This window comes from Phocoena phocoena, chromosome 16, assembly GCF_963924675.1.
Source record: "Phocoena phocoena chromosome 16, mPhoPho1.1, whole genome shotgun sequence".
Classification (NCBI taxonomy): Eukaryota; Metazoa; Chordata; class Mammalia; order Artiodactyla; family Phocoenidae; genus Phocoena; species Phocoena phocoena.
In genome coordinates this window covers 45,634,437-45,656,624 of record NC_089234.1, presented here as the reverse complement: position 1 = coordinate 45,656,624, position 22,188 = coordinate 45,634,437, and the positions used below count along the sequence as shown (strand labels likewise).

At 36.3% G+C, this 22,188-nt stretch overlaps 1 protein-coding gene across 1 annotated transcript in view; it reads left to right on the top strand.

Moving 5' to 3' along the window:
- The window catches only part of ZFAND4 (zinc finger AN1-type containing 4), a 62,774-nt gene that overhangs the window by 20,700 nt on the left and 19,886 nt on the right, over positions 1-22,188 (top strand). The window contains exons 3-5 of the mRNA XM_065894469.1: positions 9,660-9,735; positions 10,661-10,728; positions 14,957-15,143. Coding sequence (XP_065750541.1) covers positions 9,660-9,735; positions 10,661-10,728; positions 14,957-15,143 — 331 coding nt within the window. The remainder of the gene's footprint in view (positions 1-9,659; positions 9,736-10,660; positions 10,729-14,956; positions 15,144-22,188) is intronic.

The window sequence follows — 22,188 nt, the reverse complement described above, 5'->3', positions numbered from 1 at the left end:
AGCAAACAAAGCTTCATCTTTGTGGACCACCTGGAGGGGTGGGAGGAAGGGAGGGAGGGAGACACAAGAGGGAAGAGATATGGGAACATATGTATATGTATAACTGATCCACTTTGATATAAAGCAGAAACTAACACACCATTGTAAAGCAATTATACCCCAATAAAGATGTAAAAAAAAAAAAGCTTCATCTGCTGCTTCCAATAGCTCGCATTACCACCTGAACCATCTCCCCCCGCACCGCCCCCGGTCCGTGGAAGAATTGTCTTCCATGAAACCCATCCCTGGTGCCCAAGCCCCTGTGCTTTTTATACTTAATAATATATCCTGGATGTCACTCTAAATCAGTTCATAGAGAACTTTCTCATGCAGTTTTCATATTTTTTTCTTTTCAGTTTTATAGTATTCCATTGTGTGAAAAAAATATATCAATTTATTCAACCACTTTTTTGTATATGGCACTTAGGTTGTTTCCAGTATTTTGCATATTTACATGGTGCAACAGTGGATAACCTTGTGCATATATATTTTTGTATGTTGTAGACATATCTTCAAGGTGGAGTACTAAAATTGTGATTGCTGGTCGAAAAGGTTTAAGTGCATATGTAGTTTTGTTAGGTACCATCAAATTTCACTTCAGGTGGTTGAACTAGTTCGTATTCCCACTGCAACATATGTACACCCATGACCTCCCAACAAAAGTGTTGTAATACTTTAAAATTTTTGCCAATATAATATGTTTTTTTAATGTATTTATTTATTTGGGTGCATTGGGTCTTCGTTGCTGTGCACGGGCTTTCTCTAGCTGCGGCGAGCAGGGGCTACTCTTCCATTTGGTGCGAGGGCTTCTCATTGCAGTGACTTCTCTTGTTGTGGAGCACAGGCTCTAGGCGTGAGGACTTCAGTAGTTGTGGCAAGTGGCTCAGTAGTTGTGGCTTGCAGGCTCTGGAGCACAGGCTCAGTAGTTGTAGTGCACAGGCTTAGTTGCTCTGCAGCATGTGGGATCGTCCCGGACCAGGGATTGAACCCATGTCCCCTGCATTGGCAGGCGGATTCTTAACCACTGTGCCACCAGGGAAGTCCTAATGTGTTGTTTTAATTTGCTGTTTTATTATGAGTGAATTGGAACATTTTATTCATTTGTTTAAGGGCTATTTTTCCATCTTTCTTTTGGAATGCTTGTTCATGTCTTTTGCTTATTTTTCTATTGGGTTTTTGGTCTTTGTCTCAATTTTTAATAGGTCATTATACATTAGGGACATTAGTCTTTTGTCTCTGGTATATGTTACACGTATTTTCTCCAGGTTGTCTTTTGACTTTGTCCATAGGGGTTTCTTTCTTATGCAATTAAAATTTTTTTCTCATGTAAAAAAATTTTTTTAAAAAAGGAAATTTATCAATTTTACTGTCTCTGCATTTTGAGTCATAGTTAGAATAAGCCATTTTTTGCACCAGAGTTAAAGATGAATTCATCCATGTTTTCTTTTAGTACTTAGTTTCATTTTTTCACATTTAGATCTTTAATCCATTTGGAGTTTATTCTTATGTATGGCACTAGGTATGAATCTAATTTTATCTTTTCCCAAGTGACTACCCATTTATTCCTGCACTGTTTATTTTTAAAGTCCATTTTTGGCTCAGTAGTTTGAGATCCCACCTTTATCATCTGTCTATTTCTGGACTTTTTATATGTCAGTATCACACTTTTAATTATAGAGGCTTTAATAGTATGTTTTTCATGTCTGGTAGGGCTAGTACTCATCAATTCTCTTTTTTGGTGTTTTTCTAGCTATTTTTGCATATTTGATTTAACTTTATTGCCTTGTCTCACTCTTTTAAAAAGATTAGTATTTTTAGAGTGATTGCATCGAATTTATAAATTAACATAAGTAGAACAAACATCTTATAAGGTTGAATCATTCTATCCAAAAACAGAGTTGTTTTTTGGTTTTGTTTATCCACTTTTACAGCTTTTAGGAGTGTTTTAAAATTTTCTTTGTAGAGGTTTACACCTTTCTTGTTAAGTATATTTCTAAGTACAGTAGTTAATAATATTTAAATATTTATTGTTATTATAAATGAAGTTTTCTCTACTGGTATATCCTATAATGGTTTATTGCTTGCTTATTTGAAGGCTATGGATATTTGTATGTTAATTTTATATACTGCTAATTTACTCAATTGTCTTTCTTTTGGTCTTCTCATAAATTCTCCAGGGTTTTTCAGGTATATTTGTCATATCATCTGCAACAGAGATAGTTTCACTACTTCTTTAACCATTCTTTGGCCTTTAATTGATTTCTCTTGTCTAATTAAATTGACTAATACCTCGCTTACTATGTCAGATAGTGGCAGAGTTGGTGGACATCTTGCCTTGTTCCTGATCTTACTGGATAATGTTTCTAGTATTTCCTCATTAAATAAGATAGTGTTTTAAGACTAGTAGTATTTTAACATATTAAGAGAATATCTCTCAATTCCTATTTTCTTGAGACTTTTAAAATATCATGAATGGATGTTGAATTTTGTCAAAGATTTTCTTAGCACCTATGGAGATTTTTTTTTCCTTAGAGCTGTTAATGTGTTGGATAATAATACTACTAAATACTACTAATAATAGATTCCTTAGTATTGAACCAATCTACAATCCTGGAACACATTCCTCTTGGTTACAGCAAATTCTTTTCTTGGTGTACTAGAGGATTCTGTTTGCCTGTATTTAGATTTTTATATCAGTTTGAGTGAATGATATTGGTCTGTAGTTTTCGTTTTTTGTAATGTCTTTATTAGGTTTAGGAGTTGATGCTATCCTTCTTTTTAAAAAAAAATTATTTACTTATTTTTGGCTGCATTGGGTCTTCGTTTGCTGTGCGCAGGATTTCTCTCGTTGCGGTGCATGGGCTTCTCATTGCGGTGGCTTCTCTTGTTGCGGAGCACGGGCTGTAGGTGTGCGGGCTTCAGTAGTTGTGGCACGCGGGCTCTAGAGTGCAGGCTCAGTAGTTGTGGTGCACGGGCTTAGTTGCTCTGTGGCATGTGGGATCTTCCCGGACCAGGGCTCGAACCTGTGTCCCCTACGTTGGCAGGCAGATTCTTAACCACTGCGCCACCAGGGAAGTCCTATCCTTACTTCCTAAAAGAAATTAGCATATTTTCATTTATTTTAAGAAATTAGGATGTTTTTATTCCTTTCAGTGCTCTGGAAAAATATGTGGATCATAGGGTTTATTTTGCCTTTAAAGGTTTCATAAATTCCTGTAAATCCATTTGGCTTGGTGCTTTTTATTGTGTGTGTGTGTGGTGGGGGATTCCTGAACAGCATTCTCTAGTTCTTCTATGGAAATTGATCTGTTCAAGCTTTCTAACTTTCATGGCATCAATTTTGTTAATCTGTTGTTCCTTAGGAAGTTATCCCCTTGCTATTTCTTATTTTTGTATATTTGTGATTCCCTTCCCTTTTTTTCCTTTTAATACGTTTAGCTTGTAGTTTGTCTACTTTGTCAACATTTTTTAAAAACTAGGATTTTGATTTATTAATTGCCTTTTTTTTTGGTTTTTTTAGTAGTCTTTAGTTTTATTGCATTGCAAAGAGTGTTGTTTGTAATATTTCCATTTTATGGAAAGCATTGTTTTCTTTTTGACCTAATATATGATCAGTTTTTGTGTATGTGCCGTGGACCTTTGAGTATGTGTATTATTATCATCTAGGAACAATAAACATGTCTCACTGATTATTTTGTTCAGTTGGCTTATCTTTATGTATTTTTTCATGCTTGATCTGTCTTGTACTAAAAGGTATATTAACGTCTCTTATTATTGTGTTTTTCTTTATGTCCCTCTGCATCTTCTATAGTTTTTGTTTTATAAAGGTGGTTACTTGTGTTATTTGATACATAAGAATATCCATAACTGTTACATCTTCATTATGAACTTTAACATTAAAAAATATCCCTCATTGTCACATTTGATGCTTTGGGTTGTGAATTATACTTTGGTAATCAGGATCGCCACACTCTCTCCTTTTCTGGTTTATTTCACTTAGCATAGTGTCTTCAAGGTTCATTCATGTTGTAGCATGTGGCAGGATTTCCTTCTTTTTTAATGTTGAATAATACTCCATTACATGTTTATGACACATTTTCTTTAACCATTCATCTGTCAATAAATATTTTAGGTTACTTCCATTTCTTGGCTATTATGAATAAAGCTGTAATGAACATGAACATGCAGATATCTCTTCCAGATCCTGATTTCTTTTGAATAAACACCCAGAAGTAGAATTACTGGATCATATGGTAATACTATTTTTAATGTTTTGAGGAGACTTCATGCTGTTTTCCATTTTGGCTGCACAGTTTTATATTCCCACCAATAGGGCACAGCGTTCCAGTTGCTCTACATCCTCACCAACACTTGTTATTTTCTGAGTTTGATAGTGGACAACCTCTTGGGTGTGGTATCTTATGGTGGTTTTGATTTGCATTTCGCTGATGATTAGTGATGTTGACCATCTTTTCATATTCTTATTGGTCATCTGTATGTCTTCTTTGGGGAAATGTCTATTCAAAAGACATTTAAAAATCAGATTGTTTTCTTGTTGTTGAGTCTGGTCTAATTATTTTGCCTTATAAGTTATTTGATTTATTTTTTCAGGTAACTGTTGGGGATTTTATCTTTGTCATTGAAATAAATTTATTACTCAGATATGTCTTGGGCACAATAGTTCTGGGTTAATTTTCCCAGGTACCTAGCAGGTCCTTTCAATGTATAGATTCAGGTCTTCGATTTCTGGAAGTTTTCCAGGATTATATTTCTAAGAATTAGTTCTGTTCCATTTTTTAGGGGCTTTGATAATATGAATATTATTCTTGGCCTGTCTTCCATTTCCACTACTTTCACTCTAACCCTTCTTACTTCTTTCTTTATGTCATTTTCATACTCTTGCTTATTTTCCTGGCTTGTCCTTTACTGAGTATGTGGTTGAGTATATTATCTCTTGGTATCTTGCAGTTTATTCTTTATTTTTGTGGTAATTTTGTCTTTTTCCTCCATTTCTTTTCTGAGTTCAGTCAGCAGTCTTTTTCATCCCCCCCCCCCACCTTTTTGGACTTTTTTTGTTCTTAATTTTTAAATTTCTGAGTCAGACTGTTGAATACTTCAAATGCTTTAAGTATGTTTAACTCTGTTTAGGGTGTGACCTTATAGTTTTCTTTTGCTTCATGGTTATTTTTCTGGGTAAAATTTGCCTTGGTTGATAGGTGTGGAATTTTGTTTTTAAATTTTTGCTATTAACTCTCTATGGGTTTGTTATTTTTTTTCCTCCTGTTGATTTTTGTGGTGTTCGGGTGTTTTATGGATTCTGTTTAATGCTGCTATGCCAGTTTAGTAATGTCCAGATATTTTCACATATGTTTTATGTCTGTTTTGTGGTGATGGTGGGGGTGGGGCAGTCGTGATTCCTCCAATTTTGTTGTTATCTTTTGTCTTGCAGGACTCTTAACTTTTTACCCCTTGTTCCTTTTCCCCCTGAACACTGAATTACTACGGATGCTCTTCCTCTTTTGCTTTTTGCCTCCTACAGAAGTTCCTTCAAATTGCTTGGCTTTAAAGTCCATTACTTGCAGTCAGTATTCTGGTCTGAGTCCTTTTTGTAGACTTTTGAGACTTAGAATTGCCTTCTTCCTTGTGATGGTTTTATATTGAACTTGTATACTGCACTACCTTCCCTCTCCAAACTTCTCCAAAGTTTTTCTTGATCAGCCCTGCAGGGACAGGAGCATGAGATTTCCCACGCTAGGATAGAGCAATTGCCCCTTTTTATTTCCAGTTCTTTTGAAGTTTAGACATTCTCTGTCTTCAAGTTATGAGGGCTAAGGACATAGTTTCTGTGTAGATTCATTTCCCTTCTTACTGTTCTGTATTGTTTTGGGAGGAAATATTGGGAGATGGGAGCTATGGCCCACCATTGTCTTTAATTATCCATCAGTCCTGTTGATTCTGTTTTATTTTCTAAATGTAGATATGAACATGGTCTCAAACATACATGTATCTGTGTGAAAATTCTAAAAAAAGACACAGGAAACATGTTTGAGTCATTATTAGGATTAGATGAGGTTGTAAGTGCCCTTTGAAGAAGAGACACCTGGGAATTCTTCTCTTTTCTCTGCACACTCATAAAGAAAAAATCATGTGAGCACACAGGAAAATGTTGGTCATCTATAAGCTAAGAGAAGAGGTCTCAGAATGAAACTGGTGCTTTGATCTTGGATTTCCCAGCCTCCAGAACTGTGAAAAAATAAATTTCTGTTGTTTAAGCCACCCAGTCTGTGGTGTTTTTGTTATGGCAGCCCAGGCAGACTAAGATACACAGACACACACACACACACACACACACACACACACACACACACACGTATATTTGCAAATACATGTACACTCATATATCACTTATCACGGCTTTGTTTGTAGTAGTAAAAAATTGGATAGCTGAAAATATATCTTAGTAGGGGACTGGGTAAATAAATTATGACAGAAACATATATTGGAGCACCATCCAGTCATTGCATACAATGTATATTTTCATTTATTGATGTGAAAGATGTATACAATATATTAAGTGAAATAGTTTATAAAACAGCTTAAAGTATGTTCCCATTTTATTAAAAAAATAAGTTTTTAAAGGAAGTGTACCCCAAATATTGAAAATAGATTTTACTGGACTTAGGATTACATGTAGTTTTAATTTTCTTTTGTATATTTCTGTGTTGTCTTTTTTCATAAGTTGCTATTTTTATAATATTTGAATTTTTAAAAAGTTTTTAAAACATTTAATAGAAAAATCTGTATATATGTAATATATCCTTTGGGAAGACATGTTTGTTTAATAGGAATTAATTTTTCTGGATGTAGTTGTAAGAAATAAGCATTGAGGTTTAAAGGCAAAGGACCATTCTTAAATAGGGTTGCCAGATTTCTATTTGCTAAATCTGGCAACCCTATCTTAAAGGAAAGTTGATTTGCTTTGTATATTTGAGATTCCAAAAGTATTCTTGGTAGAAAGAACCCTAGTCTTTTCTATTGTGCAAGTGAGGATGCTAAGGCTCACAGAGGTGATGACTTCCTTAAGGTCATCCAGCAACTCAGGTGGGCATCAGGACCACAGCTCATCCTTGGATGATTCTTGCCACCCTGTTTTGCCTGTCAACCTTCTATTGTTTTAGCCTGCTAACTGATAGCTAAGTCTATTAAAAGTGATTACAGGAGTTAATCTCAGCAGTGTTGTTATGTTGTCTTTAATCCAGTTCTAAAGGTTTTTTTTAATGCAATAAGACTGTACAATATTGGTTGAATGTAAATAATGGTATTACCTACCCAAATTGCTTTATTTAGTTATCCTGGTGAAATCCTGTAATTTTGATTGAAAATATGACCAGAGCGTATTAAAATTTTTTTAATATTAAAATACTTTTAGTGTGAAATAATTTCTAGGTTAAAAGCCTTTCCTTACTGGCATTCTTTTTTAACTGGAAGAAAAAAAAGTGAACTGTTCCTATTTGGGAGATATATGTATATCCACCTCCTCAGCCCATGTGGGCTGTCTTCCATGATGATCTTTTGGAATATTTGGTGAACGTTTAGTAGACATTCAGGTCTACTAACAGGCAACACTACTTAAACATACACCTAGACAGCTACTTTTGCTTTATGGAGACTAATTTTCTAGAGACTGATTAGCATAAAGGTTGAGTGCAGTCTCTGGAGTTAGCCTGCTGGGGCTTTACATTTCTAATCCACATACTCTCTGGATGTCACTTAATCTCTCAGTGCTTCAGTTTTATCTGTGAAATAAGCATGATGGTGACGCCTGCTTCACAAGATTACTATTGTTGCAGTTAAATTATGGTAATACATGTCAAGCATTTATAACAGTGCCTGGCTTATAATAATAAACGCTAACACATACAGCACTTACTGCTATTATTCTAGTTAACTTATTTTATAGTATCACAAGCAAAAGTAATTTGAGAAGGCAGTATGTGAGATACCTGAAAAAGATATTCATCAACATCAGTATCTGTAGCCATTAAATGTTCTATTGAGTAGATAATGCTCACTCTCTGGCTAGTAGTCTTTGGGCATTCAAATGTGCAGTTTGCAAAAAAAAAAAAAAAAAAAAGTTTATGCTGCAGTATGGAATCTGCCTTAACATTCCTTTAACATCACAGAAATGCAAAGAAACTGTCTTGTAGACCATAATTTTCAGTATTGAAAATTGCCCATAATATACTTTTTATTAAAGATTGAATTATTCTTTTGTGTTCAGACTCTGCAAAAAAGTATGTCAATATGCAGTTATGGACTATAATCACATTCAAACATTAGGGTGGGAGGAATTTTCTAATATATTAATGTTTTATGGGAAATTATATTCTGTGCCCTGTTTCAGGATTATTGACTTTTCCATTTGGAAGAATATGAAAGATGCTATCTGAATCACTGGATAAACTCACATGTAAACAGTCATTATTCCTTGTGGACATGTTATTCTGGGAACAGACTTTTAGAATACAAAATTTTAGGGGCAAATAAGCTAAATTAAATGTTCCATATATTTTTAAATTTAGATTTAATTGACATATTAATTCTGGGGTACAACATAATGATTTGATATTTGTATATAAAGTTGGCCCTATGTATCCTCTGGTTCTGCATCTGAGGATTTAACCAACTGTAGATCGAAATTATTGGGGAAAAAAAAATCCAGAAAGTTCCAAAAAGCAAAACTTGAATTTACATCACGCTGGCAAATATTTACATAGTGTTTACTTTGTATTAAGTATTACAAGTAATCTAGAGATGATTTAAAGTATACAGGAGGGTGAGTATAGGTTATGTGCAAATAAATGCTATGTCATTTTGTATAAGGTACTTGAGCATCCGTGGATTTTGGTATTTGCAGGGGACCTGGAACCAATACCCCTCGGATACCAAGGGACTACTGTATTGCAAAATGATCAATGCAGTAAGTCTAGTTAATAGTCAACATCCATCACCATACATAGTTACAAAATTTTGTTTTCTTATGATGAAAACTTTTAAGATCTCTTTTAGCAACTTTCAGATATACAACACAATATTATTATTATTATTATTTTTTTTACAACACAATATTATTAACCATAGTCTCCATGTTGTACATTATATCCCCATGACTTGCTTATTTTATAGCTGGGAGTTTGTACATTTTTAATCCCTTTCACCCATTTTGCTCACCCTCCACTCATAATACACTTTTAATGCTGAATATAACTGAATGAAGGCTGTACTTTGCAGTATTGAGAACTGTCTTCTAGGTGTTAGATCTTAAACTCTTCAGGGCTCATTTCAAGGTATCTTTTTAAAGGGCTGCCTAATTTTATACTTTGTTTCAAAGCCAGAGAGTTACTGAAACATACTGTTCTTTTCTAGTGAGTGGATTGGATCATATCTACTTTTAGCTACGCCTTTTACCTATGATTCTGTATAGTTTAGTTAAGCATCTAGCATTCAATTTAGAATTGTGTTTAATTTATTATTATTTCTTTGATAAAATTGGTTTGTATCATACTCTTTCCAAGATACTATTGAATTTTTAACCAATTTTTTTATAACCTTCCCCTAAGGTATTCCCATCTGTCAGCAGCACTTAATTTGGAATAACATGGAACTTGAAGATGATTATTGCTTGAATGATTACAAGTGAGTGTAACTGCGTATCAGATATCTTACAGACGCTCAGAATTATGATCCATATACCAGTGTTTTTCTCCTGAATCCTTGAATCATGTCTCTTCTTCTTCTGAATAATTTTTATCCCTAGATTTTAGTGTAAATCCTGAACTTTAAGATGTGTTGGCTCAGTACCCATGCTACCTGATCTTTGTCCTCTGATTCTTTGTTTTACCTTTTCATTATTCACGCCAAGCTACTTACCCCTGCCTTTTTAGACTTCCTCTTCTTATCTTGCCTTCTTTGCTCCTTTCTTTGAATATTGACTCATTCCCATCTGGCTACCTTCCTTTTCTTTCCATTTTCACAAGAGTACTGGGTCAGAGAGTATTGCTCTTCACCAAGACTTTCATTTTTCTTAGGCCCTCCTAATGCGATACTAAGTGACACTGTGTGCATCAGCGATTGTAGATACACCATCAGACCTTTTGTCTTTCTCCCTTCTCTCACATAGTTCTTCATTCTTTCCTTAAAATAAAGGGTCAGAGGCCATGTGGAATAGCTGGGAGCACACTGGGAGTTGGGAGATCTTGTAGATTTGTTATTCTTCTATTGTTTTATTTTATTAAATAGATCTGATATTTCTAACACTTTGGGTCTTGAACAAGCTTCTTTTCTTCTTAGGGCCTGACATGTGAAATGAAGAGGCTAAACCACAGAGGTCCTTTTCATACTTTTATTCATGTCATATTTAAGGCTTATGAGAACTTCTTCATGTTTTCATTATTTATGCAAGTAAATAAGTTAACATTTTATATTTATGCACATTGCTATATCTTTTTTTTTTATCTTTTAGAGAGTAGGCACTGTGATAAACCAGCACATAATTATGTGTATATTTAACACTGAATGTATTTTGATGATTGTGGTTTATTTTTGTGTTAATTATCCACAGCATTTCAGAAGGTTGTACCTTGAAGCTGGTTTTGGCTATGCGTGGTGGACCTATAAATACTAGAAGAGGTAGGCATGTGTTAAAATTATGTATATTAAAGAAATTTGACAATAATAATCTTCAAGCCAGGTGGTGTTTTTATAGCCTCAGGTTTTATCCAGGTTCTCTTTCTGCTATTAGGTCTTAGAAGAACCTTGTTGTTTCTCTCAGCATTGTTCTTTTTTTATTTTATTTTTAAAAATTTTATTTTATTTTTATTGAAGTATAGTTGATTTACAATGTTGTGTTAGTTTCAGGTTTACAGTAAAGTGATTCAGTTATACATATATATGAATATATATATTTATTTCAGATTCTTTTCCCTTATAGGTTATTATAAAATATTGAGTATAGCTCCCTGTGCTATATAGTAGGTCCTTCAGCATTTTTTTTTTTGTTGTTTTGTTTTGTTTTTGCGGTACGCGGGCCTGTCAGTGTCGTGGCCTCTCCCGTTGCAGAGCACAGGCTCCGGACGCACAGGCTCAGCGGCCATGGCTCACGGGCCCAGCCGCTCCGCGGCATGTGGGATCTTCCCGTACCAGGGCACGAACCCTTGTCCCCTTCATCTCATCGGCAGGCGGACTCTCAACCACTGCGCCACCAGGGAAGCCCTAGCATTGTTTTTTAAAGCCTAAATGAGGGGCAGGAGCTCATATTCCAGAATATCTCATGATTCCTGATTCAGTCCAAAGAGATTTAAATATAAACCTCACCAGTATAGGGAAGGGCAGTGGGATGGCATAGTACAAGTATTACGTTGTTATCATTGTGTTTAGGTTCATTTTACTGGTCTTGTTGCTTTTTTAATCCACTGAGTCTTCAACTCCTGGGGTAATCATTGCTGTAGGAAATTCCAAAGATACCTCTTAGCCTGGTTTGTGATGCATTTGGGTTTTATAGGTATTATCATAGTCCTGTTGAAGCCTTTTTTTCAGAATGTGGGTGGTCTCTGAAAGAGACATTCAGCAAACACATTTTGAACATCTACTAGATGTTCAATGCAGTATTTCATGGGAGAAGAAGTTCCTGCTTCATCACAGTGTCCACAATAAACATGTGAAGAATTGATGTTACTTCAAGCAGCTGTAAGTGCTGGAGGGAATAGGGTAGCATGACAGAGTCCGTAGAAGTAGGGTAGTAGGAGGACAATTGTGGAAGAGCCCTTGGAGATGATGATGTGAACAGAGACTTGATTAACAAGAAAGTTCTAAGCATGGGAAGAACTGGGAGTGTTCACGTTTGTCCCTGATTCAGGTATATCAGATGGATCCCCACAGAGTAGTGGCATGCTTAGATTTCTCAGAGTAGTCCTGCTCTGTGGGCCTCGTCTGGGGGAAGGCCTTTGTATTTGTTTGATCCTTCACTAACCAGAAAATTGAATGTTGAGTACTGATTCCACTCATGGCTTATACTTCTTCCACAAGTCAGATTTCATCTCCGTGCTTCATAATTTTGATTAGAAAATAGGGTTATCACCATCTATTTCCTAGCTATTTCAAGAGGATTTTGTGAGATATGTTACTTTGGCTGTTGAACTGTTTTGGATAAGTTAGAAAAAAACAAAGATAATAATGTTAGAGCTGATTAACTAGATTCGTAATATCAGGGACTTTCTATTAGTTGGACCTATGAAATTGTCCCATGTAATATTAAATGATGTTTATAGTAGCCATTCTGAGGGTAGTAGAAGAACCCTAATGTGTTTACTGAGCCGTTATAAGATGCTAATTTAATGACATGTGAATTCCATTGTATTATAGTTTTCAAAGTTTGTTATTTGTGTATAGTATTGTCTTTAAACAGAATGTTTTATCAGGCACCTACTTCTTTTACTAGGACTAAAAATATGTTTATGAGGATAAGTACACAGATTCTGAGTTAAAAATACATGTATTTTTTTAACTTAAAACAAAATGAAAGTGGAAGGCATCATTACCCTTCGGTAGTTGAAGCTTTGTAATACTTTTTTCCCTACAACTTCCTGTGCCTCGTTTGTAAATTGAAGAATCAGTACCTAAAACTTGTCTTTTTTTAATATTTTAGACTAAGTTCTTAATAATTATGCCTTTATTGAATCAACTTTTAAAATGAAAATGTAGCTGTTGTCTACCTTACATCAATGAAAACTTTGTGAAAAAGAAAAACTGTACCCAGATCTAGAAATTCTCCATAATGTATTTCAGAAACCTTATTTTTTAGCTATCGGGTTGGCCAAAAAGTTCGTTTCACAGAAAAATACGAATGAACTTTTTGGCCAACCCAATATTTAGTCTTACTTGAAAATTATGGTTTAGAAAATATCTTTATTGTGTGAACTCCAGTAATATTTAGCTTTTAAAATTGTTTTTGAATTAATCATTATCAGAACAACATGGAAAATACTTTCCTGGGAATTCCCTGGTGGTCCAGTGTTTAGGACTCTGCACTTCGACTGCATCAGGCACAAGTTCCATCCCTGGCCAGGGAACTAAGATCCCGCAAGCTGTGTGGCGTGACCAAAAAGAAAAAAAAAAGCTTTCCTTTCTAAAATTAAATTTTATCCTAAACTATATACATAATGCTTTATACCTGATGAAATCTGAATGATTGTTCTATTATGAAAAGGGGTGTTGCATACATACACATAGGTGCATACACATATTCAATGCCAGTGCCTCCCTAATTAAGGCACACTCTCTTGGTTTAAACAAGACTTTCATGTGGTTTTAGTAATGCTGGTAGCATAGTTTTTGCTTCTTATTAATGTAATTTGGAAAATGTAGCATAAACTTAAAATGGCAAGGACCTGTTTTTAAAATGTCCTTTAATATTTACACATCTTGTGCCTATGAAAGAGCCTATCAAAACATCCAACTATTTTTGTAAAACAAGGTAAATCTTATTATGTTTCTGAAGTTTTTGTGTTTTAGTAGAGATGGAATTGAATTTAGGATATGGGAACATCTTCAGTGTTTTTACCTCATTACTTTCAGAGTTTAATATTTATTATTGCTGTAACTTTTTGACAGGTTCAGATAACAGTTCAGCACTGTTATTCTGTTAATAAATGAGCTACTTGAATGAAAGTTATAGAGTCTGAGAAATTGTTGCCTCTTTTAAGAAAGAACAAATGTTTCTGCAGCTTGACATGAAAACGTCTTTGGGAGCGAACATTTTTTCCCTTAGCCATTGCTTAGACTCCCTGATCTGAGGTTCAGGGGCGTTTAGAACATTCAGGCTGTGAGCTAACAGTCTCTTGAGGCTTGTCCCCACCACAGGAGCAGAATCTGTCTGTGGCTGCTATGGATGAGAGTGGGTTGAGGTGATGGCTGTGCAGTGTCATTCAAACCTGACGACAGCGCCAGGCCGCTAGAGAGCCACGTGCTCTGACTAGACACATAGATACATACCAGGACAAGTGGGGTCCTGGGAGGATGCTTTCAAGAAACAACATACTGATCATTACACACCTAGCAGTTTTAGCACACTAAGGGACCCCCTTGTGTCCTGGGTTACCGTGTACTTTTTTTTTTTTTTGCGGTATGCGGGCCTCTCACTGCTGTGGCCTCTCCTGTTGCGGAGCACAGGCTCCGGACGTGCAGGCTCAGCGGCCATGGCTCATGGGCCCAGCCGCTCCGCGGCATGTGGGAGCTTCCCAGACCGGGGCACGAACCCATGTCCCCTGCATCAGCAGGCGGACTCTCAACCACTGCGCCACCAGGGAAGCCCTACCGTGTACTTTTAATTGCCTATCTTCATGTCAAGAAACAATTCTAAGAAGAATCAGCCTTTATATAAAACCAGAAAAAAAAAAGGGATTCACTTCTAATTTCTAATATATGTTCCCCAATTGTGTGTGTGTTTGTTTTTTTAATCTAAAGTAAGTGGAATTTACATTGCTTTTTAATTATTGATTGTTGGAACCAATATTGGAAAATAGAGGGAGTGGAAGGTGTAAAGTGAAAATAGTTATAGATAATTATGTCATACAGTCAACAAATATTCTCTCCAGTGACACAGGAAAAACCTCATGTATTTGGTTAAACCCTGTTTTTGTACATAACAACATAATCATTTCATTTCTTTCATATTAATACAACATAGAAAATGCTGTATTAACTATAAAAAGACCAGAAACTTATTTGAAGAATGTAATGTATATGTATTGTATGCATAGGGTTGTTGTTCAAATTCAGCACCTTATATCCTGACAGTGTACCAAGATGCATTAAACTTGATATAAATTGAAAGCTTGTTTATCAATTTTTCCATTTGTAGTTCCTATGGAAGATCCACTTAGGGAGATGGCTGAGTACATGGATTCCAGTCGAGATGAGGTCTGGGAGAAGACCTCCTGCAACAAACAAGTTACATTTCTGGTATACCGAGAAGGAGATCAGTTGAACTTCTTTCGTGTAGTAGACAGGGGAGATGGCACTTTAACACCATTATCTGAATCTTTAAGGTAAATAGGTTTTCATTTGCATGTCTCACTAAGAAAAGGAGAACATTGTATGATACACCCATAAACCTTATGTTTACCTTGTGTTGTCAAAATAATCTTATGATATTCACAAGACTAACTAAATTTTATTCATTCTCCCCTTTTCCACCACCCCACCTCAATTATATAATTCTGAAATTGTCCTTCGTATGATTGATATGAGTAATTTCTAAAACTGAAATTTCTCTATGGAGTAGGATTTTTTGTCAAAAATATTTATTTCTGTCACTTTATGAAAGTCTAAGATGCCTACTAGATTATAGAGTCTTGTTACAATAGTGTGTTATTATACAACTGTGGCATAATAGAAAGGGTTAAGCCTAAAGTTGCTCTTTTTTTCCAAAATTTAACTCTGCTGCTTAAAGATGGATAAATCTCTTTACTTCTCTAGTCTTGTTTTCCTACTGTATAAAAGGAGGAGGGGAAATTCCCTGGCTGTCCAGTGGTTAGGACTCCGCGCTCTCACTGCCAAGGGCCTGGATTCAGTCCCTGGTCGAGAAACTAAGATCCCACAAGCTGCACAGTGAGGCCCCCCCCCAAATAAATAACTAAAAAATAACAAGACATATAATCCTTAAAAGAAAAGAGGAAGAGGAGTTGTTATATTCTAAAATCAGAAGGAAACAACTTAAAGGTACTTAGCTAGGCAATAGAACACTTAGTAAATTGGACAAGGTAACCTTCAAGTTTCTGTGCACTCTGCCTTACTATGATTCTTTACCTCCTTTCACTTTAAAACATTTACTAAAAATTTACTGAACTTTTATAGTCAGTCTTTATACTAGGCACTAGGTTATAAAGATTATATTCCCTCCCTTCATGGAGCATGCAATCTGCTATAAATAGTATCTATAATATAATTTTGGCAGTTGTTATAAAAAGACATCAACATCTCTGGAAAAGCAGATAAGAAGGCCTTCATTTTGCATGAAAGGCGGGGAGTTAGGGACAACCTCTGAGAAAAAGTGACCTTAAAAGAGGAGTAGGACAGGCAGACAAAGGAAGGAAAGGTATTACAGGTAACTAAATTTAATTCCACAGCATAAAAACCTAGTTGCAATACTGTTCATACAAAAAGTAACTTGTAGTCTGGAAATCAGTTTCTATGCATTGGGAGTCTAGGCACAGTTTAGCCAGGTGCTCTGCTCAGGTTCCCACAGAGCTGCAGTCAAGGTGTTGGCAAAGTTGTACTCTTACCTGGAGGCTTGATTGGGGAAGAGAAACTACTTTTAAGCTCATTCACTTTGCTGGCATAATTCATTTCCTGACAGTCATATGACTGAGGGCCCTGGTTCTTTTACTGGCTATTGGGTAGAAGCTTCCCTCAGTTCTCTTTTGATTAACTCAAAATCAACTGATTTGGGGCCTAATTTACATCTGAAAATCCCTTTACTTTTGCCATATTCTGTTGGATAGAAGCAAGTCATAGGTCATGCCCAAATTCAAGGCTAGGAGAGTATACAGGGAGTGAGCACCAGGAATTGGGAATCCTGGGGATTCCTTTAGGATTCTGCCTCACCTCAGAGTGTTATGTGGAAGAGAGATTATACTCATTCTTTGGGGCCAGAGAGCAGATGTGACAAATGGGCGTTGACTGTTGACTCTACGTGTCAGGCTCTGGTTAGCATTGCTAACATGCCTTAAACATATGGGCTAGAAGTAGAGAAGAGGGACCAGTGAGGGCTGCAGCTTTAATCCAGGGTCTCTCACTTAGACCATGAGTAGAATTTCTTTATACCAGTCTCTCCATGTGCCAGTTAGCTGTTGTTTTGGTTTTCTTCCTTAGGAAATCCTCTTTTAGCTCTCCTTTCCTAAAGGAGAAAATCTAAGCTCCGTAGCTTAGCATGGAAGGCCCTTCAAAACCTGTTATCATCATTTTTACAGGTCTCTTTAATTATGCCATGTGTTTTTACATCTTTTTTCCTTTGCTTAAAACATCATTTACTCCTTTTACCCCAGTTTTTCCCCAGTCAACTTCTATTTGTGTTTAAGACATAATGCAAATGTTGTTATGGATTTCAGTTAAAATTGTATTATTATTGTTCCTCTTAAGATATTTTTTATTTTTCTTTTCCTTTCTATTCTCTTACCAGAATTGGAGAAGGGATAGGGTGGATGAGGAAGCAGAGAAGAAAACCTTTTCTGGTCATTCCTTATCTTGCCTATTCTAGGAGAGGCTTTCTTACTCCACAATAGAGGGCAGCAAACTTTTTCTGTAAAGGGCCAGATAGTAACTATTTCAGGGTTTCCAGGCCAAGAGATACAACTAAGGATACCATGTAAGTACTTATATAACAAGAGAAAACAAATTTTCACAAAATTTTTACAGACAAAATTCAAAATATAAGAAGAATAGTGTGTGTGTGTGTGTGTGTGTGTGCGTATGCGTGTGTATGTAATTCAGGTCTACTGACGAGAAGAATGGAATTCTTTTGTGTGGGAGTAATAGTTTAGTTAAGGTGTTGAAAGCTAGTGTTGCCTATCAAATTTGCAGAATCAGTTGTAAAAGTTCACTTGTTAATATTGATCTGGAATGAGATTTTATGTACGTTATCTTTGAAAATTTCATTTCACACAGATAAGTACTTGCCAAATAATGAGAGCAGTTCATGAGCATATGATTTTAATTGAGCATATTCATCACTTGGAAGGCATTTATAGAATTCTGTTAGAGTCTTCCCTTGCTGTTTGCCTTTAGCATTTCATTATGTGGCAGATCAGTCACTTCCAATTGAACATAGGTGGAGCTTCTCAATTGCACATTTAAATAGATTTTGAAATACGCAGATTTCATTTAACTTGCAGTGAGGTATGAAAACGCTGCTGGGAGTGTAATTTGAATTTGGAAAGTATGACTGCTGCAAATTTGTGTGGGAATGGAGATCTCGCTTTGTTTTTAACTTTTGAAAGCATGATATTACATGTGATTCCAAGTAATGCTAGTTGTCAGTATGACATTACTGCAGTGTAAGTTTCTCATGTAAGTACTGTTTTGCCTTGTAATTTTAGGTGGAATTCACTAAGAAACATTATCAAGTACACAGCACAAACTAATTTCCAAAGGCATTCTGCATTAGATGTTTGCAGTTGCGAGTGGTTCTTCTCATTCAGAAAAATTCAGTGTCAGCCCTGAGCTGAAAAAAATCACAATAAAGCTGCTACTGCCAAGCCATTGAACTAATGGTTAAGTCCATGAGACAAATGAAGTCTACCATTGACACTGTTAGTTCAGTAATACATGATAGATTGAAACATTTACTGCAGGATTACCTGCTGATGAATAGCACAATGAGTAACCATAGGTTTTAAACACCTTACATTTCATTAGCTTTGTAAATTTGTCCTAAAAAGCTTGTTTTTTCTGTTCCACACATATTTTTGCTTCATCACTTGTAGTTTTTTTTTTTTTTTTGCGGTACGCGGGCCTCTCACTGTTGTGGCCTCTCCCGTTGCGGAGCACAGGCTCCGGACGCGCAGGTTCAGCGCCCATGGCTCACGGGCCCAGCCACTCCGCGGCACGTGGGATCTTCCCGGACCAGGGCACGAACCCGTGTCCCCTTCATCGGCAGGCAGACTCTCAACCACTGCGCCACCAGGGAAGCCCCCCACTTGTAGATTTTACTTCAAGTTGTACTGTTAGTGTTTTAGCAATTTCTTTGAAAATATTCTTAAATGTAGTTGTTTCATGCAGACAATACATGGGGGCTAGTTCTTCAGTCACTTCAAATTTGGTTTTGATACCCTGAATAAGCAAAAACAACTGAATAGTATCTAGCTTGTCTTGACTTGTCAAAAGCCAAGGAAAATGACTCCAAATCATTTGCCTGATTTTTAAATTAACTCTTGATGTTGCTTTCAGTGTTTTCAACTTTTCTGGAAATTGTTCTTGCCAAAGAAGTAGTCTTTAAACAAGTTTATTTTCTTTGGATACATTTTTTCATCTGCTGTGATCAAAAATGGCTTAATTAATTCACAATTGGTAAACATTTCCTTGTTTGGCTAGTAAATAAGCCACTCGGAAACTTCTTTTGGTTGCACTCTCATTTTCATTTATTTTTGTGAAGAAATTATACTGCGATGAGATATTCCATTTAAAATTTTCTGCTTTTTCTGACCATTGCTTTCCTGCAAGTTGGGAATGTTGTGATGAGTCCTTAGTCTGATAATGTCCAAATATGTTGTTTTTCTTTAGCATAGCTATAGTGTCATTGTATAATAAACACCATATTTTGCTATTTAGTTGATAGCAAAATGATCCAGTCTGTACTGTGTTTTAATACTGCAGCATTTGAAGTCCACTCTTCTCTTCATTTTGACATGTTGGGTACATACTGGTAATAAAATGTCGTTGTACAGTGATACACATGGTAATCGAAGTGTTGTTGATTATGACTGTGCCACTGTGATTTATAGTGTGCTAAACCACAGTACAAAGCAATGAGAGAGCCACATACAATTTCTTTTGCATCTATTCAACTCTGCCATTGTAGTGTAAGAGCAGTATGCAGTGCATGCAATATGTGATCAAGTGAGTGTGGCTGTGTTCCAGCAAAACTTTATTGGACACAAATGTGAATTTCACATAATTTTCACATTATGAAATATTATTATTTTGATTTTTTCAACTATCTGAAAGTGTAAAAACAATTCTTAGCTTGTGGCCAATCAAAAATAAGTGGTGGGGGCTTCCCTGGTGGCACAGTGGTTAAGAACCCGCCTGCCAATGCAGGGGACACGGGTTCGAGCCCTGGTCCGGGAAGATTCCACATGCTGTGGAGCAACTAAGCCCGTGCGCCACAACTCCTGAGCCTGCGCTCTAGAGCCCACGAGCCACAACTACTGAGCCTGCGAGCCACAACTACTGAAGTGTGCACGCCCAGAGCCCGTGCTCTGCAACAAGAGAAGCCACCACAATGAGAAGCCCGCGCACCACAACGAAGAGTAGCCCCCGCTCGCTACAACTAGAGAAAGGCTGTGCACAGCAACAAAAACCCTATGCAGTCAAAAATAAATAAATAAAATAAATAAATTTATTAAGAAAAAATAGTGATGGACTGAATTTGACCTTGGTCATAATTTGCTGACTCTTGCTCTAAGAAGAAACAGAATTATTTGATTCATTCTGATACAAAATCTAGTATCAGTCATCATTTTTAGTCTCAAATCTTTTTAGTTAATTGTGCTACCTTACTGCTTTTTTAAGTGGGAAGAAATAAAAAGAGGCATTGCAACACTTAATTAAATGGTAACTTATCTGTGAAAGTTACATAAGGAGTTGGCTTCAGGGTGAATAATATTCTTGTTGGAATAAATATTACATTTACCCATCTCTTATTCTTTTTTTTTTTTTTTTTGTGGTACGCGGGCCTCTCACTGTGTGGCCTCTCCCGTTGTGGAGCACAGGCTCTGGACACGCAGGCTCAGTGGCCACGGCTCACGGGCCTAGCCACTTCGCGGTATGTGGGATCTTCCCAGACCGGGGCACGAACCCGTGTCCCCTGCATTGGCAGGTGGACTCTCAACCACTGTGCCACCAGGGAAGCCCCCCACCTCTTATTCTTTAATCCTATTATTAGGTTAAAAGATTTAGGAAAAGTTAAATATAGCATTCAAGAAAATATTTAGAATATTTAAAAATAAAGGTATTCTTGGATTAAGTTTATAAATTACTGTGTTATCCTGGTCTAGTTACATTTTTCCATTTAGAAAAAAATTGGGATTGGCTTCTAACTGATCCCATGAATCTATGCTTTGTGAGAGGAAACAGAATAATGTGGTATTTTGAAAAAATTAGGTGAATTTTTTTTAAACATATATATTTTTAATGTTTATTTATTTGGTTGCACTGAGTCTTAGTTGTGGCATGGGAACTCTTAGTTGTGGCATGCATGTGGGATTTAGTTCCCTGACCAGGGATTGAACCTGGGCCCCCTGCATTGGGAGCACAGAGTCTTAACCACTGTGCCACCAGGGAAGTCCCCAAATTAGGTGAATTTAAAAATGTTTTTTTATCCTCTAAAATGCAGCCCATGAAATATTTATCATGATTGTACTTTTTAACGTACAAATACACACACACACACACACACACACACACACACACACACACACACACACACACACACTGGTATCTATGGGAAAATAGTAAAGGACCAGTTTTTTATGACAGGAAGGTTGAGTCAGAAACCTCTTTTAGTATTCAATATGGATAAATTTAAAATTCCACGGGACATAACAGAGAAGTAGTTGAAGTTAAAGTATTATAAGGTGACCAAGAATAGAATATACTTGAGTCATTCCTTCCAACTCCAAGGGTGAACTGGCAAAAATGTTCACCTCAACCTTCCTTTTCAGGTATAGTTAAGTTCAAGATGAGAGCCTTCACATACTATAAATTCTGTTAATTAATTTGGATACATAAGTATGACGCAGTAAGGTCTATTGTTTGGTGCCTAGGGAAGCAACAGGAAGTAGTATAAAGAATAGACTTTGGAACCAGACAGAGGATTTGAATCTTAGATGCACCATTTACTAGCTCTCTGGTCTTGAACAAAATCATTTAACCTCTCTCAACTGCAGGTTCTTCATTTATAAAATGGGATATAATATCATCTTATGTAGTTTTTGTGAGGATTAGAAATAATATGCGGAAAGTGCCTGGCAGAGTAGGCATTCAGTAAATGGTAGCAGTGTCAGTTTAGTGTTGTGTCCATTGTGTCAATTTTCATATTATACTAGGCATCTATAATAGATCGAAATGATAGTCACGAGTCAAACACTAGGGACTGAATTGGCTATGGAGACCGATTTCCGCCATTCTTCCTCCTGATACCTGTGGCTGCTGTGCGATGTAATTAACGCATGATTTCAGAATGTCACCAGTTTCACCATGTAAAGTTTAGGAATGGGGCTATCCACTCTCTACTTTACCTTTGTGTGGTGGTAGTATGTCCTTCAGAAGTGTTATGGAATATGCCCTATTAAAGTTATCTTAAATTGTTTCCAT